The following is a 26,713-nucleotide window of genomic DNA, read 5'->3' on the forward strand; positions in this document are numbered from 1 at the left end:
TGGTATCCATGTCAACACTTTGACACGTCTTGCAGCTTCTGCTGTGACAGGGTTGTTTGGTGTTGTCCTGAAAGCCGGGCAGTTTGCAGTGAACAGTGATCCGTTTGAGGTTTGGTGGGGGTTTAAAGGTGTAGGGAAGGTCTCGGCGAGGTGCTCAACCTCATTGATAATGTGTTGCAGGCTGCGAAGAACATGTTAGGTTTTCGGCTCCCGGGAAGTACTGGACAACGAAGAGTACCCTGTCGGTTATAGCCTCGTGTCTGTCTCCTGAGGAGGTCATTACGGTTTCTCGCTGTGGCACATTGGAACTGGCGGTTGTTGAGTTGATAGTCGATAACTCTTCAGGTTTAGATTCTCAAACCTGAACAAGTTAAAGCATCTTTCAGGCTTAGGTCTGGAACAAATTTTAGGGATACAGTAAATTCAACTCAATCTTACTGAAATGACATTTGAACTTTGGATTTCTGTCCTCAGTCACGTGGCCATGTAAATTCTGACGAATTCCAGACATACTGAATGTAGGTGTTAAATAAGAACCTACTGTATATATTCCATTAGTAAAACTGCTTTGCTTGGAACAATTTTATGTTGATAGTAATAAACTGCAGGATAGTTAAAAATACCTCAAGCCTAGAGGAAATAGCAGCATAGTTAAAACATGTTTAACTAGTAAAATACATTAGCAAACCTCAGTAATATTCGCAGCTCCTTTGGTTTCATTGCTAATATGGATTTTTCACATCAGGTATGATAGGTTCTCATAATTCTTCACAAGTATCATTCAGCAAAGCTTTGTGCATTACTGTACACTAGAGAACTCAAAAGGTTCGCAACCCTGAGTAAAAAGCTTCCACCTCATCTCAGACTCAGGAGCTTGGTTTAACTGCAGTTGGAGGAGTGAGGGCAGGTTTAGTCATCATATCACAGGAAAGATAAAATTACCGTAGAGGGAGTGCCACAAAAGTTCACCAGACTTGTCCCCAGGATGGTGGGGCTGTCCTATGAAGAGAGATTGGCCAAATGGACCCAGAATTCCCTTGAGAGTTGAAGAGAGAGAGGTCATCTTTTTGAAATCAACAAAAATACTTAAAAAGATAGATGGCGTAAATGCAGGTAAGATTTTCCTCCCGTTTGGAAGAAGAGAACTGGGGGAGGGGTGGGGGGTACAATTTGAAAAGAAGGGGGGAGATCCGCATATGTCTGAGATAAGGAGAACTTTTTTAATCATTGCCGAGGGATGAGAACCTTTGTAGTGTTCCACCACAGAGGCCTGCGGAAGCTCAGTCTTTGAGTATGTTGAAGGTAGAGATTAACAGATTACTGATTCTTGGGACATGTGGGGAAAAGGCATTGAGGTTTTTGATCAGCCATGATAATATTGAAGAGCAGGGCAGGCTCAATGGACTGAATGCTTTATTCCTGTTCCTAATGTCCCGATATACAGTTCACATGAGTTTGTCCATTAGTGTTGTTGTTCACCCAAGAAACCTTTCAAACTCATAAACCTGGAATTCTCTTCCTAAGGGCATTGTGGGTCTACCTGCAGCACGTGGAGGTAGAGGACAGCTCACCACCACCTTCCCCAGGGCAGCCAAGGATGGGCAATAAATGCATGCCCAGCTAGTGATGCCCAGATCCCATGAGTGAATTTACAAAAAAAGTCTCTCCACTGATTGCTTCAGGCTGACGGCATGTCTGTGCAATATCATAGTGGGTGGTGCTCATCACTTCTAGATACTAACCCATTCGGGAAAGGCCTGTCTACAGTTATGGCTATTCATAATTACCATAACAGAAGGTTGTTAACAGCATGAAAAATTACACAGCAACAAACATGTTGTGAAAGCCTGTGTCTGTCACATTTCTGGATTGCTGTTACACTTCAAAATGAGGTACAATGGAAGTCAATCATTTGAAATGGGTAGAGCAATGTCGCCCTGCAATTATAAATGGCTCATAACACGGCTCATAAGTTAGACAACCTGCACATTCTGATATTAAAAGTCATACTAAAAAATGTCAGAGCAAATAACTCTGAGGAGTTTTATTCAATTATAGACTTAACATCAAATTGACTTCATCACCTAATCTTAGTCACAGCAAAATACCAGTGTACATTTTTATATCATACATTAGATTCTGGTTCTCTCCTTATGAAAAGAAAGCTTGTTATTTTCTGTTTATCACCTGACACACAAGTCAGAAATCTCAACAAGGTAACAACTGCCTGAAAAAATATCAACTGCCTTCTAATTAACTCTTAGGAGTTATAGATAGCCAGAATGAATGGTTTTTGCTGAATTAGACCGTACTGTCCCATAAAAGACAAGCCGAGCCAGATTAATAGCTAAACAAACCTATCCTCTAGAAATTAAAACACTCAAACTCAATGTATCAGGTTGCAATTGTATATCTACATAAAGCACATGACAGTCTGCCCTGGAAAAATAACTCATTACCACAACATTGGTACAGATCCCAGACAATCACAGGTGTGATCAGTAGCTCAAGTGGTTGAGCATTGACAGTCATCCAAACGATCACAAGTCTGAATTACAGAGCTGTGAGTCATTCTCACTTCAATAACTTGGATCCATGCTCCGAGATGGTGAATCAGGCACAGCATACACTACACTACTCTCCTTGCTGTCTGTTGTCGACAGAATAGCATTTACTGCAGTTGTAGAAAAGTCAATGTCCTACAGCAATCCTGGACAACACAGCATTGAGCAGTTTGCAATGGGTAAAATGCTGGAATTATAAAATCAAACTGAGAAAGTAGATTCAATTAATCAATCACAGTGTGTGGAAGGGTAGAAGCAAAATGGTTTTATTGCAGAAGATAAAAGCACTCTCAAATATACAAGGTAATAAATTGGGATTATTTACAGTAATAATTGATTTCTCTCAAAATGGTTTAGTTCAGCAACATCCTGGGAACAGTATCAATCTCACAATCTCTTTTAGCTTTGACAAAGGGTCAGTTAGACTCAACATCAGCTCTTTTCTCTCCTTACAGATGCTGCCAGACCTGCTGAGATTTTCCAGCATTTTCGCTTTTAGTTTCAATCTCACAAGATGCTAAAACACAGGAGGTTCAGTTCTTTTGAGAAGAACCAATACATTATTTTCAGTGCAGAGGATATATGCACATATTTACATATTGTATTGCAAATAAATGAATATTGGCAAAACTCTGAATTATTTGTTCCATTAGGGTTGCTTATTGTGCCTGCAGTTTGATCATTGCCCAATGCAATGGTTAATTGCTACAAGAAGCATGAACTCAATACATTGTAAAATTCAGGGAGTGATCTCTCTTTGCAACACAAAGGTGGAGTTTTTAATCCCAAGAAATGAAATGATTCAGGAGGAAAAATGCATAATCTGCCAAATTTAAGAGAAATATAACGTATGAGCAAAGACTTTATGAAATTACTTTTCTTTGAATAAAGTCTAAAAATTCTTTTTTCCTCAGAATGCGATGCATATTGAACTGATTGCAGGAAGCACCTACATTTGCAATGATAAAATCCATCAACTCTTTGAAGCTGCCGGGTGCCACAATATGAACTCTCACTGGTCCAATGCTACCCTTGCGTCGAAATGACTGGTACAGCTCTGAATCCTCCTGAAGGCATTGATCCAGCTAATGAGATAGGAAAGAAAATGCCATTAAGGTGATACTGGAAAAAAGTTACTGTGCAGAATGATGAAACAGGTGGATTTCTACCACAATTGAGGATCATTTCACAGTCACCACTCAAGACAAACTTTCTATACCAGATTTGTCATTAATTGTGTTAAGAACAGAATTTAAATTCCACCAGCTGTGATTTTGAATCTACCCAGTGACTATGTCACCATCTCCTCTAATGCACATAAAATGAGCTAACTATACCTCCTTCATCTGAGTTAAAAATCGCACAACACCAGGTTATAGTCCAACAGGTTTAATTGGAAGCACTAGCTTGCGGAGCGCCGCTCCTTCATCAGGTGGTTGCCAGTCCTTCATCTGATTTTGTTTCAAGTTATTCAGAACAGCAGAGTGCCAGGTTTAAACGCTTAGTTTATGTGGGTTTACTGATTTCTATATTGTGGAGGTGCCGGTGTTGGACTGGGGTGGACAAAGTCAGAAGTCACACAACACCAGGTTATAGTCCAACAGGTTTAGTTGAAATCACAAGCTTTTGGAGTTCCAAAAGCTTATGATTTCAACTAAAGCTGGTAGACTATAACCTGGTGTTGTGTGACTTCTGATTTCTACATTGACAAAGGTTATCATCACACCTTAACATCCTAATAATTCCCAAAAGGAAGGAAAAACAACATCAACTTTAAATAAGCATTAACCCTTTCTTAAAAGGACAATAAGAAGTGGCCTCTCACCTTGTAACGCTGATCCTCTGATAAGTTTCTGACACCTTTTATTTCAACAAAAACCTCATAGTGAGGATCAGAGCTGCCACAAAATGGTCCTGCAAGAAGAAATTTCAATTATCCACAACATAGGTGGCGCAGGTTAGCATTGCCCAGTGTTGCAACACTTCATTCTACAAGAGATAGTAAAGAACTATAAAGGAAAATCAGACTGCCCAATTTTACAGTAATTTTTTTCAGGTTTCTCTTTGTTCAGTTATGTCCATAAATGCAGCTCATGGGAGTTCCAGACTCTACTTATTGATTTCTTATTGGGGGACACCGCCATTGAATCGCCAAAGTTTATCAACATATTCAGTAATATTAATTCTCCCTCAATAAAGAAGTAGCTGTATACACTAATTTAGTGTTTCACACAGTACTTAGCCAGAGGAATGTATTGGTACATGGAAGGAAAGAGAATGCATGCAATTATAAAGAGCTTTATCAGGTCTCCAGGTTATCCCAAAGTAATTTGCAACATATTAATTAATGTTGGAGTGCAATCATTGCCATGTGATCAGACATTAACAGTTAATTTACACATAGCAAGGTCCCATAGGTACCAGATGAGATTAGTGATCAGTTAATTTACTTCTGGTGATGTCGGCAGAGGAGGCAATGCTGGGCATATGTATTATGTTGACAAATACATTAATTTTTTTTTACAAGGATCCTGTTGACAGTAGTGAGTATATACAGCCAAAGCATTCTAAAATCAGTCATAGAGCATGGAAACAGACCCCTCGGTCCAACCCATCCATGCCGACCAGATATCCCAACCCTATCTAGTCCCACCTGCCAGTACCTGGCCCATATCCCTCCAAACCTTTCCTATTCATATACCCATCCAAATGCCCTTTAAATGTTGCAATTATACCACCCTCCACCACTCCCTCTGGCAGCTCATTCCATACACGTACTACTGTGTGAAAACGTTGTCCCTTACGTCTCTTTTATATCTTTCCCCTCTCACCCGAAACCTATGCCCTCTAGTTCTGGACTCCCCGACCCCAGGGAAAAGACTTTGCTTATTTACCCTATCCATGCCGCTCATAATTTTGTAAACCTCTATTAGGTCACCCCTCAGCCTCCGACGCTCCAGGGAAAACAGCCCCAGCCTGTTCAGCCTCTCCCTATAGCTCAAATCCTCCAACCTGGCAACATCCTTGTAAATCATTTCTGAACCCTTTCAAGTTTCACCACATCTTTGATAGGAAGGAGACCAGAATTGTACGCAATATTCCAACAGTGGCCTAACCAATGTCCCGTACAGTTGCAACATGACCTCCCAACTCCTGTACTCAATACTCTGACCAATAAAGGAAAGCACACCAAACGCCTTCTTCACTATCCTATCTACCTATGACTCCACTTTCAAGGAGCTATGAACCTGCACCCCAAGGTCTCTTTGTTCAGCAACACTCCCAAGGAACTTACCATTAAGTGTATAAGTCCTGCTAAGATTTGCTTTCCCAAAATGCAGCACCTTGCAATTATCTGAATTAAACTCCATCTGCCACTCCTCAGCCCATTGGCCCATCTGATCAAGATCCTGTTGTAATGCGCTAATGGGCTGAGAAGTGGCATGTTTAATGATTTTTAAGAAAGCACGATTAAAATGTAGAAAGTTAGAAATAAACTTGAATATATCTGGATCGTGCACTCAAGTGTTTGAACACACCACATCAAAAGCAAACGCTGACTTCAGTGTATTGTTTCTGGGGCCCAGTATTAATAGTCTATATGAAAAGCCTGAAAAAGGGCTACATGAGTCTGAGACAATCTATGCACTGTTCCCTGCAGGATGTTAGAAATTTGCTGGTTTGTGGTTGTCCTGTGACCTTGTGGTGAAGTGGTCTGTTTGCGTGGAAGTTGGCTGGGTCTACAATCTTCCAGGACGGAGTTCAAGACTGCCCAGCATTTCTTGAGTTTCAGGCACCATTTCTAACCAGGAATCTCTCCAACAACACCCCTTGCTATCTGCAACTCTACAATTCTAGTCTCAGACGTTCGCCTAATCTTCATCATTGGTGTTATGTCTTATGTTGCCAAAATCCTAAATTCCAGAATTCCCTCCTTAATCATCTATGCCTCTTTTGCATATTTAAATGGGCCCCTTAAAACTTGACTTCTTTGATCAAAAGATTGGTCAGTGACCATACCATTTTCTATGGATCAGCACCAAACTTTGTTTGCTGACATTCCTCACACTCTCTCTCTCTATATATTCTGCCCAGGGAATTTTCTTTGTCTGTTTCGTTCTCTCTTGTTCTCTCTCTCTCTCTTCTTTTTTCCTATCTCTCTCTCTCTCTCTCTCTCTCTTTCTCTGCAATTTTATTTCTCCTCTCTGGGATTTCTCTCTCTCTTTCTTGAGATATTTCTTTCTCTCTCTTTCTCTCCTACGAAACACTTTGGACCAACTTATTTCATTAGAACGCTATATAGACACAAGTTGTTGCTGGTGTTGTGGTCCATGAACGTTTCATTCACACTATGCAGACCCTTGTGCTTGTAAACAGAAAGAGGCTCTCATAAGCTGCAGCCATATGCAACTCACTGATTTTCAGGGTCCAGGTTCAGAAATCTGGTAATCCCTGTCATAGGAAAGAAAACAGTGTCCTTCATCATATCGATAAGAGCTATATCCACACAGGACAAGAATTGGGGCCTTCGGACAGTGCCTGATTTAGACACTAGCGTCAGAGTTAGGGTGGTACTTTACTCAGGGGGAATTGGAGGGTGACTGATGCAGTCAGCATTGACATGAATGCCACTAACACACATCTAAATCAATGCTTGAAGTATGAATGACAGAACTAACCACAAATTCCTTCTCAGCACCTTCACAGCCTTACTTCTGCCACTGCATCTTTCCAGTCCCATCTGCTGCATTTTAATTGAACAATGTAACCTAATTTGATTTGTTTTGCTTAGAGAAACAAGCAGTTCCAACAGTGAATGGGGTATAAATATAAGAGTGGGTTTATCGTCAGTTACTCTTGGGTTGAATCTCACAGACCTTCTCTTGATATTGATAGTCTGACTTGGCCCCACGTTCAACAAACTAAGATGGCCAAATATTTGCCTTTCTTGATGTAATCTTGGAATCTCTTCGATGTTGCTGTGCAAATTGGATTGTGAAAAAAAAGTCAGATTTTGTCAAAGCTTTTTGCTTTGCATGGATTAGGAAATCCACAAAAACAACAATGAACAAAAAAGACTTTTTTTCACATCTGTGCTGAATTGGTTGACAAAGTAGAGCTCTGGTAGAGACATTGTTTTGGAGAATGATTTCTGACAGGTAAGTGCCAAGCTTAGCTTAAATTTAAATCAGGCAGGTTGACTCTGTTTGGTCAAGGCACTGCCATAAGAACAAATCAGTGAATGACTGACACCTATGTTGTAAGTTAAAACAAGTGCAACGTGTGTAAATCTAACTGATACTTTAACCAATCAGAGGCCTCTGCCAATGACTAGCACTCTCATCTCATGCATTGTAAAAGAGAAAGTTGTTGGCCTTTATTCTTGCAAATGTCCTAATGAGAGATGTAAAACTTTGACAAACTGTAACACTTTCCAGAAACATTCAAGTTCAGTACAATCGAATAACCCATCAAATTGAATAGTAATAAAAAGTGAATGACAAGCCATACTCTCATTCCCAGATAACAGACAGTTGGAGCAAGACAAGATAGACTTGCATATGATAAAGATGCACTGCTGGAGACAACGTGGTCTCAGTTATTAGCCACAATGAGAACCTTTCATGCAAATTGTACCTCAGAACCACCGCAACTTCACACAAGTGGTTGATGGGCCATCGCATAAGCATTGCAGTGCTCCCATCATCTTCAGATGGAAGCTCAACCTCCTGCTGTCTGGTAAGACTCACATTATATGCACAGCTTGAAATAAGGGACTTATCAAACCAATGACCACTTTATGATGAATTGGTTTATGCTCATCAAAGGTGAAGAACGTTCAGTGCTGGGCAGTGGACCATTCTAGTTCATTTGCCAATAAGCTTCAGTGCCAGGGCAGTCCCAGGTCAATTACAGGACAGTGCAGACATGGAGCTGAAAATGTGTTGCTGGAAAAGCGGAGCAGGTCAGGCAGCATCCAAGGAGCAGGAGAATCGACGTTTCGGACATGAGCCCTTCTTCAGGAGTCTGCCCGAAACGTCGATTCTCCTGCTCCTTGGATGCTGCCTGACCTGCTGCGCTTTTCCAACAACACATTTTCAGTTCTGATCTCCAGCATCTGCAGTCCTCACTTTCTCCCAGTGCAGACATGGAGTCAATATGTTTTGGTGAGAGATCACGAACCTGAACCATTAACTCTCTTTCTCTTTCCACAGCTGTTGCCTGACCTTCATCATTTCCATCAGTTTCTGTTTATATTTCAGATTTCCAGTAGCTGCTGTATTTTGCCTTTGCGTTAAGTTTTGTCTTCTAAGCAAACAATGTGCCATACCCACAACATCACAGGTTACCTCTTACCGTACTAGTAAAATTTCCAATGCATACCCCAGACTGATCAACGGCCATTGAATATTACATTACCCCTGGCAATACTGGGCAGTGACCTACAGGAGCTGGCCAAATCTCACTAGCTTTATAGCACGAGATCTGTCAGAGAAAGATGCTCATCTTTCTTTCACTCCGTTTGGGTGGGTTTGTCCCCTGGTGTCAAAGGTTAAAGAGTGAACAGACTGTAATAGCCAAGTTCCTTCTCAAATCTCTTCAAAAATAAACTTAGCTTGCCATCAAATGCTAAGGGATAACATCACGAATTAAGCAAGACCCTGAAAAATTTCAAAGGATTATCAAGAGTGGGCAGGAAAGTGAAGGTGAGGCCAAGATGAGATCAGCCATGATTGCATTGAATGGAGGAGCATGCTGGAGGGGCTGAATTGTCTATACCTGCTCCTAGTTATGTTCTTAAGACCCAGAGTTTCAGACAGGAGGCAGATTTATAAAGTTAGACAGATGGTACAACCTCTCAATTCAACTGTGACTCCAGCACTTTAGTTGCAGCAGATACCAAGGAGGTAATTTGGCATTTTCTTACCTAAAAGGCCACTCTCTACACAACAGTAATCAAGGAGCACTGCCCCAGGCCACAGGCTAACAGCCCGCAGTAGTGTTCGATAGAAGGCTTCCTCCAGGATTTTCTCTCCTCTGACATTTAACAACTGGCCCCATCTGACAATGCGAAAGGAACAAATGCCCAGGTTTAGAAATTCAGGAAAATAATGTGCAGGGAACAAAATAAATAGATGATAATGATTTTAAAAATTAAGCTAAGCACCTGTATTTAAATTCAATGACTGGGCACTGATTGTGAAAACCCACTACTTTGATGATATCCCCCATCCGATATCTGAAACAAATCAAAGTACATCACATGCATACATGGGCATCACATGAAAGAACAGGAACGTGTTGAAGTTCAGTTTTGAATTTCAGTTTTATTTAAACTGCAAAAGAATGCTATTTTATACTATGCCACCATCACGGCAAGCCCTTGAACACAGGATAGTGTTGAGTCAGCCAGTTACACAGAAGAATATAAATGGATCAAACAGATGAAATAAAGCCTAACCTGAATGCAGATTCATTGCCAGGATAATTTGAAAGCTTTGCACAAATATTTGCAGAAAGTGATGAGTGCTACATTGAATGCTCAAATGCAGTTGCACACTGCAATAAGAATGGCTGAGAGATCTGTCCTCTCTTGCACAGTGGAGTGTAGAGAGTGGGATGGTGGTAGGTTTTTCTTTACCCTAAACGGCAAATGAGAGATAAACCACAATCTATATCTCTGCTGAGATCTTGCCTCATTAGCATCCCATTGCACTGCACAAAATCTGACATTTAGAAGAGAAACATCTTGTATCTGTGCTGTGCTTTTAGTGTAGAAACGTGCTCTGTGGTGCAGAAACCAACGACAAAGGAAAGAGCAATTTGGGTGAAGACACTCATACATCTAGAGGTGATTGCAGAAATATAAAAGGCTCTGAAGAACTTCAATTATAAGGCTGAGAGCTTTGTCGAGAGGTCAAAGAGGACGGGAGGTGATGGGTGAACAGGACTGTATGCAGATTAAGGTATAACTGGGGTATTTTGGATGAACAGACCTATAGAGGTTGGAGGAATGCAGGTCAGCAGTCAAGTGCATAAATAGTCAACTCTTGATGTAACAAAGTCATGGGGTTTTCCACAGCAAATCAGGGGAGGTGACAGCCGAGTGGTCTTATCGCTGTAGTGTTAATGTGGAGACCCTGGACATGTTCCAGAGACCTCAGTTCAAATCCTGCCAAAGCAGATGGTGGAATTTGAATGGATTATTGGAAAAACTCATCTGGTTCGCTAATGCCATTTAGGGAAGGAAACACGTGTCTCCAGACCCATAGCAATGACCCACTTGCTCAGTGAAAAGTCGCGACGAGACTTGTGGTAGAAGAGCATGTGACAACTCAAGACGACCCCGGACAGAATCCGCCCTGACCTGCAAGACCCACTTTTGTGGAAGAGAGCCAGTTCTACATCAGAAAGGAAGGAGTTTCCAACCACCCAGCTCAAATGTGTGGATCAATGTGGGTAATATCCTTTCTCAGACAGACAGAGCTAGATGGATAGCAAATATTAGATTAGATTAGATTCCCTACAGTGTGGAAACAGGCCCTTCGGCCCAACACGTCCACACCCACCCTCCAAAGAGAAACCCACCCAGAACCATTTCCCTCTGACTAATGCACCAAACACTATGGGCAATTTAGCATTGCCAATTCACCTAACCAGCACATCTTTGGACTGTGGGAGGAAACCGGACCACCCAGAGGAAACCCACGCAGACACGGGGAAAATGTGCAAACTCCCCACAGACAGTCACCCAAGGCTGGAATCGAACCTGGGTCCCTGGCGCTGTGAGGCAGCAGTGCTAACCACTGAGCCACCGTGCTGGGAAGTTGGGAAATACTCACATGGTGTCTTTAAATAAGGAAGTTTCTGTTAAAAAAATCAGTCCAACCACAAAGCAAATCCTGCGTCCCTTTGTCTGTCTCACTGACAAAAGTGCTTGGCAAAAGTGTTTTTAATACATAAATTGGTCAAAGTGTTCAAGCACGAGCAACATCACACATAATGAACTTGAATAGAGCTTTTTTTGGAAAAGGTTCATTAAGGTTACTCTGGTCACGTGGTGTACAAGGTGTCCAGAAGGTGTTTGATAGAGTGCCACAGTGAGGAAGGTTACAGATAAAAGGGAGTGCAGCAACGTGGATACCAGTGACAAACCAATGACAAAGGAAAGAACAATTTGGGGGAAGAGGCTCATTCATCTAGAGGTGATTACAGAAATATAAAAGGTTCTGAAGAACTTCGATTATAAGGCTGAGCGCTTTAGGAAATAAATTTGTTGAGAGACCAGCAGTCAATATTGGTCAAAGAGGACGGGGGGGGGGGGGGGGGGGGGGGGGTGATGGTGAACAGGGCTGTGTGCAGATTAAGATATAACTGGAGCATTTTGGATGAACAGACCTATAGAGGTTGGAGAAATGGAGGTCAGCAGTCAAGTGTGCAAATAGTCAACTTTTGATGTAGCAAAGTCATGGGGTTTTCAACAGCAAATCAGGGGAGGCGACAGCAGTGTGGTATTATCACTGGACTGTTAATCTGGAGACCCTGGACATGTTCCAGAGACCTCAGTTCAAATCGAAATAAACCTGTTGGATTCTAACCTGGTGTTGTGTGATTTCTAACTTTGTCCACACCAGTCCAAGACCGGCTGCTCCACATCTTGTATAGGTTTAGAAAACAGAACAATGTTACAAGGTATTTTTGGGGTGGAAGAAGGAAGCAGAGTTTCCTCCAGGTCATTATTTGAACTCTTGCTTTGCATAGAATCCCTACAGTGTGGAAACAGGCCCTTTGGCCCAACAAGTTCGCACTGACCCTCTGAAGAGTATCCCACCCAGACCCATTTCCCTACCCTATTGCTCTACATTTCCCCTGACTAATGCACCTAACCTACATATCCCTGAACACTATGGGCAATTTAGCATGGCCAATTCACCTAATTTGCACATCTTTGGACTGTGGGAAGAAACTCACACAGACACGGGGCAAGAATATGCAAACTCCACACAGATAGTCGGTCGAGCCTGAAATCAAACCAGCGTCCTAGCGCTGTGAGGTAGCAGTGCTAACCACTGAGTCACTGTGCCGCCACTGTTTTCTTGAAATACATAAATTGTCTAGATCTTGATGTACAGGGGACAATTTCAAAGTTACAGATGACTCAGTGTCAGGGAGAATTGTAAGGAGGACAGTGTAGAACTTCAAAAGGACAGTGATACATCGATGGAGATGGGTGGCAGCTGAAGTTCAATGCAAGAAGTTAAGGCAACACAGAGAACATGAAGAGACAATGTGAAATAAACACAAAATTCTAAACTGTGTGCAGCAAAAAAGATCTGGTGCATATGTACAAAAGTCATCAATGGGGGCAGGACAGATAGAGAGAGCTGTTAATAAAGCATACAGTATTCTAGGATTTCATAAGTAGGGACATACAGTACAGGAGCAAGGAGATTATGATAAACTTATACAAGATGTGGAGGAGCCAGTGTTGGACTGGTGTGGACAAAGTTAAAAAAAATCACATAACACCAGGTGATAGTCAACAGGTTTACCTGGAAGCATTAGCTTTTGAAGCGCTGCTCCTTCATCAGGGCGCACAGAATTTATAGCAAAAGACACAGAATTTATAGCCAAAGATTACAAAAGTGAAGAGGCTCTCCAAGAAGATCGTACATATCGACACAGACATCAATTTTCTGCAGAAATTCTGTGTTGATGATCCTGTTCCACAACTACCTGATGAAGGAGCAGCGCTCTGAAAGCTAGTGCTTCCAAATACACAAATTGGACAATAGCCTGGTGTTGAGATTTTAAACGTATGCTAGATACAGGTTATACTTCAACAGGAGTATTGTATACAGTTCTGGGCACGGCACTATGGGAAGGATGTGAGTGTATTGGAAACAGTGCAGAACACGTTTAAGAAAATATTTTCAAGGAGCAGACAGTTCAGTTCAAAGCAAAAATTGGAGAGATTTAATGTGGACAGAATAGGGAGAAGCTCTGGGTCCTGAGGAAGGGTCACTGGACCCAAAATGTTAACCCTGATTTCTCCCCACAGTGCTGCCAGACCTGAGTTTATCCAGCAATTTCTGTTGTGATAGGGAGAAACTGTTCCCACTTGTAAACAGATCGAGAACCAGAGGGCACGGTTTTTAAAGTGGTTTGAAAAAAAGCAAATGCAAGGTGAGAAAAGAACTTTTCACAGAGATTGGGGTCTGTAATGGACTGCCTGTAAGTGTAGTGGAGGTGGGTTAAATTGAGTCATTCAAGAGGCTATTAGATGATTATTTAAAGAGAAACAACATGCAGGGCTGTGGGGAAAAGGCAAAAGAATGGCACTAAGTTAAAATGCTCAAAGAGCTAGTGCAGACATGTTGGGCTGAATGGCTGTCTTCTGCACCATAACAATTGTATGATTCTGATACCAAACCTCAGCGAGGTATCACTCCTTTGTAGCACTTTCATTTCTTACTTGACTGACAAAATCGCAAGGGTTTCCTTTCAGTGATTTTCTACACATGCACCAGATATGATTCTCTCAGTCCCTCTGAGGTGGAAACCCAGGCTAACTCTCTGACCTTTCTCAAAGCTTTCAGGAAAGAAAAGGACACAATTTCTAGGGCAACACGGTAGCTCAGTGGTTAGCACTGCTGCCTCACAACACCAGGAACCTCGGTTCAATTTCACCCTCTGCTGACTGCATTCTCCCATTGTCTGTGTGGGTTAACTTCACATACTCGGTTTTCCTCCCAAATCCAAAGATGTGCAGGTTAGGTGGATTGGCCATGCTAAGTTGTCCAGGATGTGCAGGTTAGGTGGGTTACAGGGATACAGGGGGATTGGTCTGGGTAAGATGTTCTTCGGAGGGTTGGTGTGGACTCAATGGGCTGAATGGTCTGCTTCCACACTGTAGGAATTCTGTGTGTGCCTTTATGTGCTTTTTTAAAATCACTTTGAAGCTGCTATAGAGCCCATCTGCTAGCATGGATTGCTTCTTCTGAACCAAACCTGCTTCTGACCTCTCCATCTATTGCACTTTCTCTGGGTCGTAAAAGCTCAACTTAGTAAACACTTTAGCCTTTCTCTCTCCAGGCAGCTTGTCAAGTCATTTAGGTTAGGTCACTTAATTTCTTGGGAATGCTGGCTTGACCCCATGCTAAAAGATGAGTTCCTGACCCTTAAAAAAAGTCACTTTCATAGAATTAAAAACCAAAAGCCTATTTAACTCTACTTTAGAACTAAAATGTCAACATTGGAATATTCATTCACAATAAGCTTATATTTCAGGTTTATTAGTGAATTCCACCACCAGCTGCCATGAGATTTGAACCCACTCTCCAGATGGCTCTGGGTTACTAATCCAAGCTCGACAATCTCCCTTCAGAGAAGCTTAGCTTGATTATTGTCTGAAAATCAGGCACAGTGCAGCTGAATTTCTTGACTGTTGCATTTGCTGTTCTGCCTTATCAGTATAAGTAGGAGTGAAGAACAGTCTGATCAACAAAGCCTGCTTATAGCCTTGGAGAGAGAGATGTCACACAATCGACCATCCTGAATCTCTCAATTGCCTTCCTGTTCAAACCCGAAAGCTTAAATGAAATCTAAACCTCTGACACAATAAGACATAGCGAGTAACTAGACTTGAAATGGAAAAAGATGGAGCAACTAAACTTATTAGTCCACTTTCTCAATTGCTGTATGTTATTAACACTTTAAACATTGTTCAGGGAGCAGCTAATAATGTTAAAAGTATTGTTCATACACACTTAGTGAATGATAACTAGATGTAATTTCCTACATGGAGACTCAAGAAGCTAGGTAATACTTTAAAATATGTTAACAATAACATCAGTGAAGGCGATAGACAGCACTGCAGCAACATAGCTCTGTGGATGGATAAAGTGATGTGAGGCGACCATTTGTAAGCCAAGCTATACAGGTAGAAAAGCCCCAACACAAGCTGCCCTTAGGTAAACTCTCAAGCGTTACTGTGCACTTTGATAGCATATTATTGAGTCTAATTTTGCGCTAATGCTTCTTTAACTGGAGTTTCACTTTAGCACATATGAAGGGACATTTATTGAAACTGATGTGATTGAGTACTGCACTCTATAAATAAATAGAAAACTGAGTAAAAGCCAACTCCAGCATGATTCTTCACTAAGTGCCTTTCTGGACAATACCAGACTTTAGAACTCACTCCCCCATCCCCTTGCACTTAACAGTCACAGAATCCCTACAGTGTGGAAACAGGCCCTTCGGCCCAACAAGTCCACACCAACCTTCCAAAGAGTAACCCACCCAGATCCATTCCCCCACACTATTATCCTATATTTACCAGACTAATGTACCTAACCTACACATCCCTGAACACTATGGGCAATTTAGCAAGGCGAATTCACCTATTTTGCACATCTTTGGACTGTGGGAGGATACCCATGCAGACACAGGGAGAATGTGCAAACTCCACATAGACAGATTCCAGTCTCGGCCGACCGTCTAAGTGGAGTTTGCACATTCTCCCAGCGTCTGCATGGGCTTCCTCTTGGTGCTCTGGTTTCCTCCCACAGTCCGAAGATGTACAGGTTAGGTGAATTGGCCATGCTAAATTGCCCATAGGGATGTGTAGGTTAAGTACATTAGTCAGGGGTAAAAATAGGATAATAGGGTAGGGGAATGGATCTGGGTGGGTTACTCTTCAGAGGGGCAGTGTGGGCTTGTTGGGCCGAAGGGCCTGCTTCCACACTGTAGGGATTCTATGACAGTTAAGTGCAAGGGGCTGGGGCTGGGGTGGGGGAGGAACCGGAGTGGGGAGGTGAGTGACACAAGAGTAAAAACAAGTGACAATTCTGATTTTCAGTACTTTCCAGTAACTCTGAATGAATGCCAGGGGAAAAAAAGACACACGGATGAGGCCAACGTGGAGAATTCCCTTGAATGGATTTGTAAAGGGCTACTGCCAGAAGACTACATCAGAATGCAGGGAGTCAGTTAGCTCAGTTGGTCGGACAGCTGGTTTCTAATGCAGTGTGAAGCTAACAGCAAGAGTTCAATTCCCAGACTGCCTGAGGTTACCACAAAGGTCCCACCTTCTCATCCTTGCCCCTTGCCTAAGGTGTGGTGAACCTCCAGTTAAACCAACACCAGTCATCCCTCTCTAATGACAGAGCAGCCCTATAATGCTCTGGGACCACGGTAACTTTACATCGGCATGTTTTGAATATTTCAATTGAAAGCCATCCATTAACTCCATCTACATTTCCTGCTGCCTCGGGAACATCAAAGACCCCTCCCATCCTGGTTATAATCGCCTCCACCCTCTTCCATCAGGCAGAATATACAAAAGTTTAATCACACATACCCCGCTGTTATTAGACTTCTGAAAGGACCCCTCAATTTCAAATCTAATATTAAATCTTGCTTTTTGTGCAGCTGTAACTTTGCACAGAGGAGCCTCGATTATCTGAAGGACCCAGGCGGGGAGTATTTTGTTTGGTTAATTGAATGCCGGAAAATCGATGCTGAATAACATAGTTCGCCACGCACTGGGACCTTGAGATCTTGTTCAGATCATCCGAAATTCGGTGAATTGAATGCCAGATAATTGAGATTCCTCTGTATTCCTCACTCTGTTCTATCACCCAATGATCTCACACCACCCCTGCTCATGACTCCACCCCCATACCCCCACCATCACATCCACTCCAATTACCGGCTCCACCCCCACTCCCAGCTCCACACCCACACCAGATCCCAGCTCCCAGCCCTGCCGAGTTTTCACCATCCCTCCAGACCTTCCCCTCACTGAGGACGAACGATCAGTCCTCAGCAAAGGACTCACCTTCATCCCCCTCCATCCACACATCAATGAATTTAATACACGCCGTGATGTCGAACACTTCTTCCGCCGCCTCCGCCTCTGAGCATAGTTTCACAATCAGGACTCCCGCCCACCTTCCAAGGACCCCTTTGCCCACCTACAACACACTGCATCCACCTGGACACCCCGCGCTGGCCTATTACCTGCCCTCGACCTCTTCATTTCCAACTGCCGCCGGGACATTAACTGCCTCAATCTGTCTACCCTCCTCCCCCACTCCAACCTCTCACCCTCACAACGCGCAGCCCTCCAATCCCTCTGCTCCAATCCCAACCTCACCATCAAGCCAGTAGATAAAGGGGGCACAGTGGTAGTCTGCCGCACTGACCTCTACACCACTGAAGCCAAACGCCAACTCGAGGACACCTCTTCCTACCGTCCTCTCGACCATGACCCCACCCCCCATCACCAAACCATCATCTCCCAGACCATAGAGAACCTCATCACCTCAGGAGGTCTCCCACCCACAGCTTCCAACCTCATAGTCCAGGAACCCCGCACTGCCCGGTTTTACCTCCTTCCCAAGATCCACAAGCCTGACCACCCTGGCTGACCCATTGTCTCAGCATGCTCCTGCCCCACTGAACTCATCTCTACCTACCTCGACACTGTCCTATCCCCCCTAGTCCAGGAACTCCCCACATACATTCGAGACACTACGCACACCCTCCACCCCCTCCAAGACTCCCGTTTCCCCAGCCCCTAATGCCTCAGCTTCACCATGGATATCCAATCCCTCTACACCTCCATCCGCCATGACCAGGGCCTCCAAGCCCTCCGTTTTTTCCTTTCCTGACGTCCCCAACAGTACCCTTCCACCGACACTCTCATTCGTTTGGCCGAACTGGTCCTCACCCTTAACAATTTCTCCTTCGAATCCTCCCACTTCCTCCAGACCAAAGGGGTAGCCATGGGCACACGTATGGGCCCCAGCTATGCCTGTCTGTTTGTTGGCTACGTAGAACAGTCGATCTTCCGTAATTACACTGGCACCACTCCCCACCTCTTCCTCCGCTACATTGATGACTGCATTGGCGCCACCTCGTGCTCCCGCGAGGAGGTTGAGCAATTCATCAACTTCACCAACACATTCCACCCTGACCTTAAATTTACCTGGACCATCTCTGACACCTCCCTCCCCTTCCTGGACCTCTCCATCTCCATTAGTGACGACCGACTTGACACTGACATTTTTTACAAACCCATCGACTCACACAGCTACCTGGATTACACCTCTTCCCACCCTACCCCTTGCAAAAATGCCATCCCGTATTCCCAATTCCTCCGCCTCCGCCGTATGTGCTCTCAGGAGGACCAGTTCCACCACAGAACACACCAGATGGCCTCCTTCTTTAGAGACCGCAATTTCCCTTCCCACGTGGTTAAAGATGCCCTCCAACGCATCTCATCCACATCCCACGCCTCCACTCTCAGACCCCACCCCTCCAACCGTAACAAGGACAGAACGCCCCTGGTGCTCACCTTCCACCTTACCAACCTTCGCATAAACCAAATCATCCACCGACATTTCCGCAACCTCCAAAAAGACCCCACCACCAGGGATATATTTCCCTCCCCACCCCTTTCCACCTTCCGCAAAGACCATTCCCTCCGTGACTACCTGGTCAGGTCCACGCCCCCCCTACAACCCACCCTCCCATCCTGGTACCTTCCCCTGCCACCGCAGAAATTGTAAAACCTGCGCCCACACCTCCTCCCTCACCTCTATCCAAGGCCCTAAAGGAGCCTTCCACATCCAAAGTTTTACCTGCATATCCACTAATATCATTTATTGTATCCGTGGCTCCCGATGCGGTCTCCTCTACATTGGGGAGACTGGACGCCTCCTAGCAGAGCGCTTTAGGGAACATCTCCGGGACACCCGCACCAATCAACCACACCGCCCTGTGGCCCAACATTTCAACTCCCCCTCCCACTCTGCCGAGGACATGGAGGTCCTGGGCCTCCTTCACCGCCGCTCCCTCACCACCAGACGCCTGGAGGAAGAACGCCTCATCTTCCGCCTCGGAACACTTCAACCCCAGGGCATCAATGTGGACTTCAACAGTTTCCTCATTTCCCCTTCCCCCACCTCACCCTAGTTCCAAACTTCCATCTCAGCACTGTCCCCATGACTTGTCCTACCTGCCTATCTTCTTTTCCACCTATCCACTCCATCTATCCACTCTACCCTCCTCCCTGACCTATCACCTTCATCCCTGACCTATCACCTTCATCCCCTCCCCCACTCACCTATTGTACTCTATCCTACTTTCTCCCCACCCCCACCCTCCTCTCGCTTATCTCTCCACGCTTCAGGCTCACTGCCTTTATTCCTGATGAAGGGCTTTTGCCCGAAACGTCGATTTTACTGCTTCTCGGATTCTGCCTGAACTGCTGTGCTCTTCCAGCACCACTAATCCAGAATATGATCTGTCCGTACTGCACGTAAAACAAAACTTTTCACTGTTCCTTGGTACATGTGACAATGAATCAAATCAAACAGGAGAAAAGTGAAAACAAGAGTGCTACAGCAAAGATTGATAAATGGAGAGGGAATAGGTTGTCATTATTTTAACAGCTCCAGATTCTCAAGTGGCCATATTGGTAAGGGATGATATTCAATCCCTTGCGCGGGGGGACCTAGAATCAGGGGATGTAGAGTCAGTGTGGATACAGCTGAGAAATTCTAAGGGTAAAAAGACCCTCTTGGGAGTTATCTACAGGCCCCCAAACAGTAGTCTGGATGTCGGATGTAAGTTGAATCAGGAGCTGAAATTGGCCTCATTTAAGAAAGAGTTGGATAGAGCTCTCAAGGATAGTGGAATCAAGGGTTATGGAGATAAGGCAGGAACACGATACTTATTAAGGATGATCAGCCATGATCATATTGAATGATGGTGCAGGCTCGAAGGGCAGAATGGCCCACTCCTGCACCTATTGTCTATTGTCAAGATGTTTGCATTGGTTTTCAATGAGCCTAAGCTTCCTGGCTTTGTACAAAAGTACTGGGTGTGACCCTTTCACAGTTCCATCTGAGATAGAGATGGACATTTTACATAACAACAGAGTTTATATTAGAGCACCACACTGTGGCTAAGTGAGTGTAATACAGTGTCTTACAACATCATCAAAAACATTGACAAGGTCAATTCTACTCTGCCAAAGCTGATCTCCATTTGCATCAGATCTCGTCTGGCACAGGGTCCTGCGCTTAAACACGGGAGATTACAATAGGATGAGGGAGGACTTGGCTAGAATGGATTGGAAACAAAGACTTTATGGTGAGACAGTTGATGAGCAGTGGAGAACTGTCAAAGCAATTTTTCCCAAATGCTCAGCACAAGTATATTCCAGTGACAAAGGAGGACTGTAAGAAAAGGGGTAATCTGCCATGGGTGTCTAAGGAAATAAGGGAGGCTATTAAATTGAAAGAGAAGGCATACAAAATGGCCAAGAACAGCAGGAAGCTAGAAGATTGGAAAAGTTTTAAAGGTCAACAGAAAGCCACAAAAAGAGCTCTGAAGAAAAGTAAGATAGAACATGAGAAAAAAAAAACTAGCACAGAATAGAAGGACAGATAGCAAAGGTTTCTATAAATATATAAAATGAAAAAAAAGTGGCTAAAGTAAATGTTGGTCCTTCAGAGGTTGAGAAGGGATATTTAGTTATGGGGTATGATGAAATGGCTGAGACATTGAATTGGTATTCTGCGTCAGTCTTCACAGTGCAGGAGACTAATAACATGCCAGTAATCGACAGAGACGAAAGTAGGTGAGGACCTGGAAACAACCATTATTATGGAAGAGATAGTGTTGGGCAAGCTAATGGAGCTAAGGATAGACAAGTCTCCAGGCCCCAAAACAATGCATCGTAGGGTAATGAAAGAGATGGCAGGAGAAATAGCAAGTGCACTTGTGGTAGTTTTCCAAAATTTGCTGGACTCTGGGGCAATTCCAACAGATTGGTAAAACAGCAAATGTGACACCACTGTTTAAAAAGGGTGGTAGACAATAGGAGGGGAATTATAGGCCAATGAGCTTAACTTCTGTACTGGGGAAAATGCTTGAATTTATTACCAAGGAAGAAATAGCAAGACATCTTGATAGAAATTGTCTCGGTGGGCAGACACAGCATAGGTTCATGAAGGGTGGGTCATGCTTAACTAATCTACTGGAATTCAAAGAAGACATTATGATCACAATGGACAACAGGGACTCAGTAGATGTGGTGTACCTAGATTTCCAAAAGGCCTAAGACAAGACGGCATAGCCTCAAAATTAGGGGAAGCAGATTTAGGACTGAATTGAGAAGGAATTTCTTCACCCAGAGGGTTGTGAATCGATGGAATTGCCTGCCCAGTGAAGTAGCTGACGCTACTTCAGTAAAGGTTTTTAAAGCTAAGATCGATTTTTTTTGAACAAAAAAGGAATTAAGTGTTAATGTGAGAGGGTGGGTAGGTGGAGCTGAGGGCATGAAAAAAAAGCTATGTTCTAATGTTCTCACCAGAACTGGATTTGTCAAAAAGAACAACTTTAACACACAAGTTACAGTTAGAGGTCACAAATATCAATGATTTCAGATAAAGGAATAAAGAGCTACACATCCAAGTTGACTGACAGCACTAAAGTAGATGGGTAAAATTGCAAGGGGACATTGATGGATTTAAAAATGGGCAATACTGTGACAGATAAAGCTGTGTCAAAAAGTGAGAGATTATACATTTTTAGATCAGTGTATTTTTTAAGTGGGTGAGAAGGGATTTAAGAGCCAATGTACAGAAACCAATGAAAAACTGGTACGGAAAAAATGTAATTGCCCAATGGAACATTAGCCTTTAGTTGAAGAGGCTGGAATATAAAAGGGATGCAGTTTCTTCTACATTTCAACCAAGTTCTGATTGAAAAAACTGAAATACTATCTTCAGTTCATTGTGTGAAGGCTTCGTGAAAATTTGGAACTCTTTCCTAAAACGCTGCAGAGGGTGGTTAAGTTGGAAACTAAAAGAATGGAATGCTGTTAGGTAATGGGTATAGAACCAAAGCAGTTAATAGAGTTAACTTATTCAGGGAAATGGAGAATGCCACTTTCTTAATGCTTGGAAGTTACAAACAGTGGCGGTTTGAGACTTTGGAGACAGGGTATCGCGATCATTAAAATCTCAAGAAACAGTGCAGAAAATATCCAAAAGTTTAGTAAGGTTGTTGGCCTTGATACCTCGAGGACTCAAATACAAGGAGGCCATGCTTTAGCTAAACAAAACACAGACTACACCTCAGGCACTACGAGATGTTCTGAGCTCCACACCCTCAGGAAGGATAAACTACCCTCAAAGCAACTAGATTGTCCGTAGATATATCGGCTCACTTGGACTCTTAAGGGTTGAATTATGAGGAGAAATTTCACTACTAGGCTTGTGTCCCCTAGACTTTAGGAAATTAAGTGGAAATTGATCAAAGTTTTCAAGCTATTAAGGAAACGGAAATGTAGAAAATTACGAGGAGTAGGTCATTCGGCACTTTGAGCATGCTCCACCGTTCAATATGATCACGACTAGTCCTTTACCTTTGTGCTTTCTCCTGCTTTCCCCCATATCATTGATATCTTTAGCCTCTAGAAAATGATCCATTTATTTCACAAATATGTTCAGTGACTTGTCCTCCACCCCCTTATATAATAGAGAATTTCACCGACTCAATGTCGAGTGAAAACATTTCTCCTCATCTCAGTCCTAAATGGCCTATCTTGTGTCTGTGATAGGAGGTTATTTGGTCTAGAACCATCCACCTCAAACATATAGAAGCATCTTCCCTGCGCCCAGTCTGCCCAGCTCGGTCACAATTTTGTTTCAACCCCTGAGCTCCACTTTCAATCTTCAACACTCATTGAACACAAGCCAAGTTGACACCGTTTCTCCTCACACTTGCCATCCCAGGAAACTGGACTGGTGAATCTTTCTGCACTGCCTCTCTGGGAAGTATAATCTTACTCAGATAAGACTATACCAAAACTACACATAAAACTCCAGGCACTATCTCACCAAGATCCTGTACAGCTGAAGCAAATCTTCCTTGCTGCTGTACTCAAATTTTCTTGCAGTGAAGGCCAATGTATCAACCACCTTCCTTACTGCTTGCTGCAGCTGTGTGCTTGCTTTACCAGTGTACAAGAACATTCAGGTCTCTTTGTGCATCAACATTTCAATAAAATTCTTCCATTCAGTTTTTTTGTACCTCACATTTACACTGTCTTTGCCATATATTTGCCTACTCCCTCGACTTGACTAACTCACCTTGGACCCTCTTTACATCCTTCCCACCACTCTCAATCCCACCTAAGGATAAAGAGAAACATTTTCCTGACTGAGAATCAAGGACAAGGAGGCATAATCTAAAAATTATAACACAACTTTACACAATTGAAATCAGGAAACACTACTTGCTGCAGGGAGGAAGTCTGGAACTCTCTTGAACAATGAATTGTTCATTATAAATTCAATGTTGATCATTTTTTATTAACCAAAAGTACGAAGGGATACGAGACTATGTGGAGTTAATTGAAAATTCGGCATGATCTAACTGAATGATTAACCAGCTCAAGAGATTAAATATTCTACTTTTGTCCCAACATCAAGCTAAGCAAGAGCTTTCACACATTAAAAAGGATGTTAAGCATAAAATCTTTGGAAATCACATTCAGCTTCCCCCAACCAGACTGGTTTGAAGGGGGAATATAATTGGGTAGGAGACAACAATACAGTTTCCCAATGGTGGCTTAAAGTTTTACACTTCAACTCTCAGAATCATTCAGGCAGGTCGGCTTTCTCAAACATTCACGGTACTGCAGAATTACACTCATGACTGTGAACCATTAGCCAAAAAAAAATTGGGTGTTCACAAATTTGAGTATCTATAAGTGACCTGCACTTGGCAAAGTAGACTACTTCCTCAAAGCTCTGGTGACTAAAAATGTTTTCAGTTGCTTGGCTTCTTCATGAGCAAGGGCGTTTCTTTGTACAAACTTTGACAATGTGAGGGGTGAAGCCTCACCATGCCGATCAGCACATGAGAAGTCACAATCACATGTAGCCCGGCTCGATAGTGTTCAATGCAGAAGAGTTTGGGGTAAAGTTTGACTGGACCAGCAAGCCTGCCAAGTGAAGAAGCCACACTGACTGCTGACAGAAAACCTGAACACAACCCACAAAAACGGCCAAACACCAAAAGGGGCCTCAACCTTAAAGGCCAGCTTTAGTGTTTCTGTCCTTGTTCCATTCAAACTTTCAGTGTAAAGCCATCAGATGTCTACATTCTCCTGTTGTGATGAAAGGTCAGTGACTTGTTGGCACACAAGCGGCTGACTGCTGTAGCTCCTTTTAACTGTGCAAGAGGCAGTGCCACTGTGGTGCCAGTAGCGCCACACTGGTAGCTGCAGTGAAGGGACACACCTTGACCTTCTATGTGGCAGTCTTCTGCACTGGCAAGCTAACAGAGCTAACTCAGACTCACAAGAGCGTGAAACATTGTGGTACGTACCCTGGCAGAGTGCAGCAAATCATTCATCCTCTTGCAGCACCAGAGTCAGGTTCTCTCAAACTGCTCCCAAGCACTGCTCACAGCAGACACCTCTATCCAGGTAGGATGACCTATGGTCATCATCTCTAGGGAAAAGAATGTCCCTTCTTTCTTGGACAACCTTCAGGAAAACCTCGAAGGCAGTAGTTTTCAACTGGTATGCCACAGCATACAAGGTATGAAGTGTCCTACTCTACACTCGACAGTTACTACGCTCCAGTCAGAAACAAAGAACATAGAAACTCGCTGCTTATTGCAACACAGCAGGGAGGCATTGATTTTGTAGCTGTGCACTCAGCAAAATCTCAAATCAGTTCCAAATAAGCCTGTAACCTGGCTAATGACTCACCAATGGTCATGTGACTCACCTCTTAAAAGGACACTCTCCTAAAATAACGCACACCAATGATAATACTGAACATCGGCTGTGAAACTTTCAGGAAGCAGTGGCACTTTCCCTGAGCAGCGAGACTGCGTCTGTGGTTCTGACTTCTCTGGAGCCACATCATCTACGAGAGAAGGCAGTATCTGCTGATACCATGCACTTCCACGGACTACACTTGTGCAAATCTGCAGAGCTGTCCATGTGTAGACTCCCAGGCACCGCACCTGTGCAGAGATCCAGCACGGCTGTACATTCACATCAATTCAGCTGGAAAAGTGGGCGTGACGTGGAATTTATTTGTATCATTTAAGTGTGGCCTGATACTGGGAAGGTTGGGAACCACTGTTCTCAAGAGCATTGCTGGTTCCTGCCACCTCCATAGGTGAGGTGGGGAGATGAGAGGAGATTGAATCACCAGCGACATTTCTGAGAAGGTTTTAAAAATGTGGCCTTGGAGGCCATTTAGACAATACGCGAATACAAAATGAAAAAACTTGTAATGGCAAACGTAAAAGAACATGAGATACAGAATTTGTCATTTATGAATTTTTTTTAAAAGTAAAATTATAATCTGTACCTGTACAAACCAGCTGCATTTGTGATTACCAATTCATACAATTCATTTTCCTTCACTTCATCCAGAAACAGAGTCTGCGGCTGCTCTTCACCGCAGAGATCAACAGGAATAAATTCAAAAAACATCGAGTGCGGGCATAAGAGGTAATGCCGTTTCTCTTTCTCTGGCCACAGGTTCACACCAATCAGTCCTAAGAAAAAGAGACAGAATCACAATGAAACACAAACACTGAAGGCGGCTATTCGGTCCATCATAACTATGTTACCCATCTGCCACCAGCAACTGAATCAGTCCCACTCCTGTACCCTTCCTTAGTAGTTCTGAAAATATTTTCTTTGTTTCTCTTTGGCCTATCCCCTTCAGGAAAAGGTGTTCTTAGGCCCTCAGGCCATGTACTCTAGATTTAAGCTGTTACAGACAAAATTAATTGGAGTCTGAAGTTATCTTTTTGAAAATGGTGCCACTTGCAACCTTGAGCTAGGCCAATGAAACTCTTAAAAACCCGTTCAATAATTCCAGCTCGAAGGTAAAAAATCCCACAACACCAGGTTATAGCCCATCAGGTTTATTTGGAAGCACTAGCTTTCAAAGGCTTCAAAACTAGTCCCTCAAAATAAACCTGTTGGACTATAACCTGGTGTTGTGGGATTTTTAACTTTGCCCATCCCAGTCCAACACCGGTTCCTCCAAATGCAGCTAGAAATTGTGTTAGAAAGTCAGAGGATGAGA

At 43.3% G+C, this 26,713-nt stretch overlaps 1 protein-coding gene across 1 annotated transcript in view; it reads right to left on the reverse strand.

Annotated features, from left to right (window-relative positions):
* Window positions 1–2,814: 2,814 nt before the first annotated feature.
* ghdc (GH3 domain containing) overlaps window positions 2,815–26,713 on the reverse strand; it is a 37,323-nt gene continuing 13,424 nt past the window's right edge. Inside the window, exons 5-9 of the mRNA XM_043674973.2 lie at window positions 25,985–26,174; window positions 9,733–9,804; window positions 9,493–9,626; window positions 4,390–4,478; window positions 2,815–3,649 (exon numbers count right to left, since the gene is read on the reverse strand). Of these exons, the coding sequence (XP_043530908.2) occupies window positions 3,428–3,649; window positions 4,390–4,478; window positions 9,493–9,626; window positions 9,733–9,804; window positions 25,985–26,174 (707 nt within the window). The 3' untranslated portion in view covers window positions 2,815–3,427. The remainder of the gene's footprint in view (window positions 3,650–4,389; window positions 4,479–9,492; window positions 9,627–9,732; window positions 9,805–25,984; window positions 26,175–26,713) is intronic.

This window comes from Chiloscyllium plagiosum, unplaced genomic scaffold (genome assembly GCF_037043375.1).
Source record: "Chiloscyllium plagiosum isolate Xiang-an unplaced genomic scaffold, Cpla_swu_hap1 HiC_scaffold_32, whole genome shotgun sequence".
Taxonomy (NCBI): Eukaryota; Metazoa; Chordata; class Chondrichthyes; order Orectolobiformes; family Hemiscylliidae; genus Chiloscyllium; species Chiloscyllium plagiosum.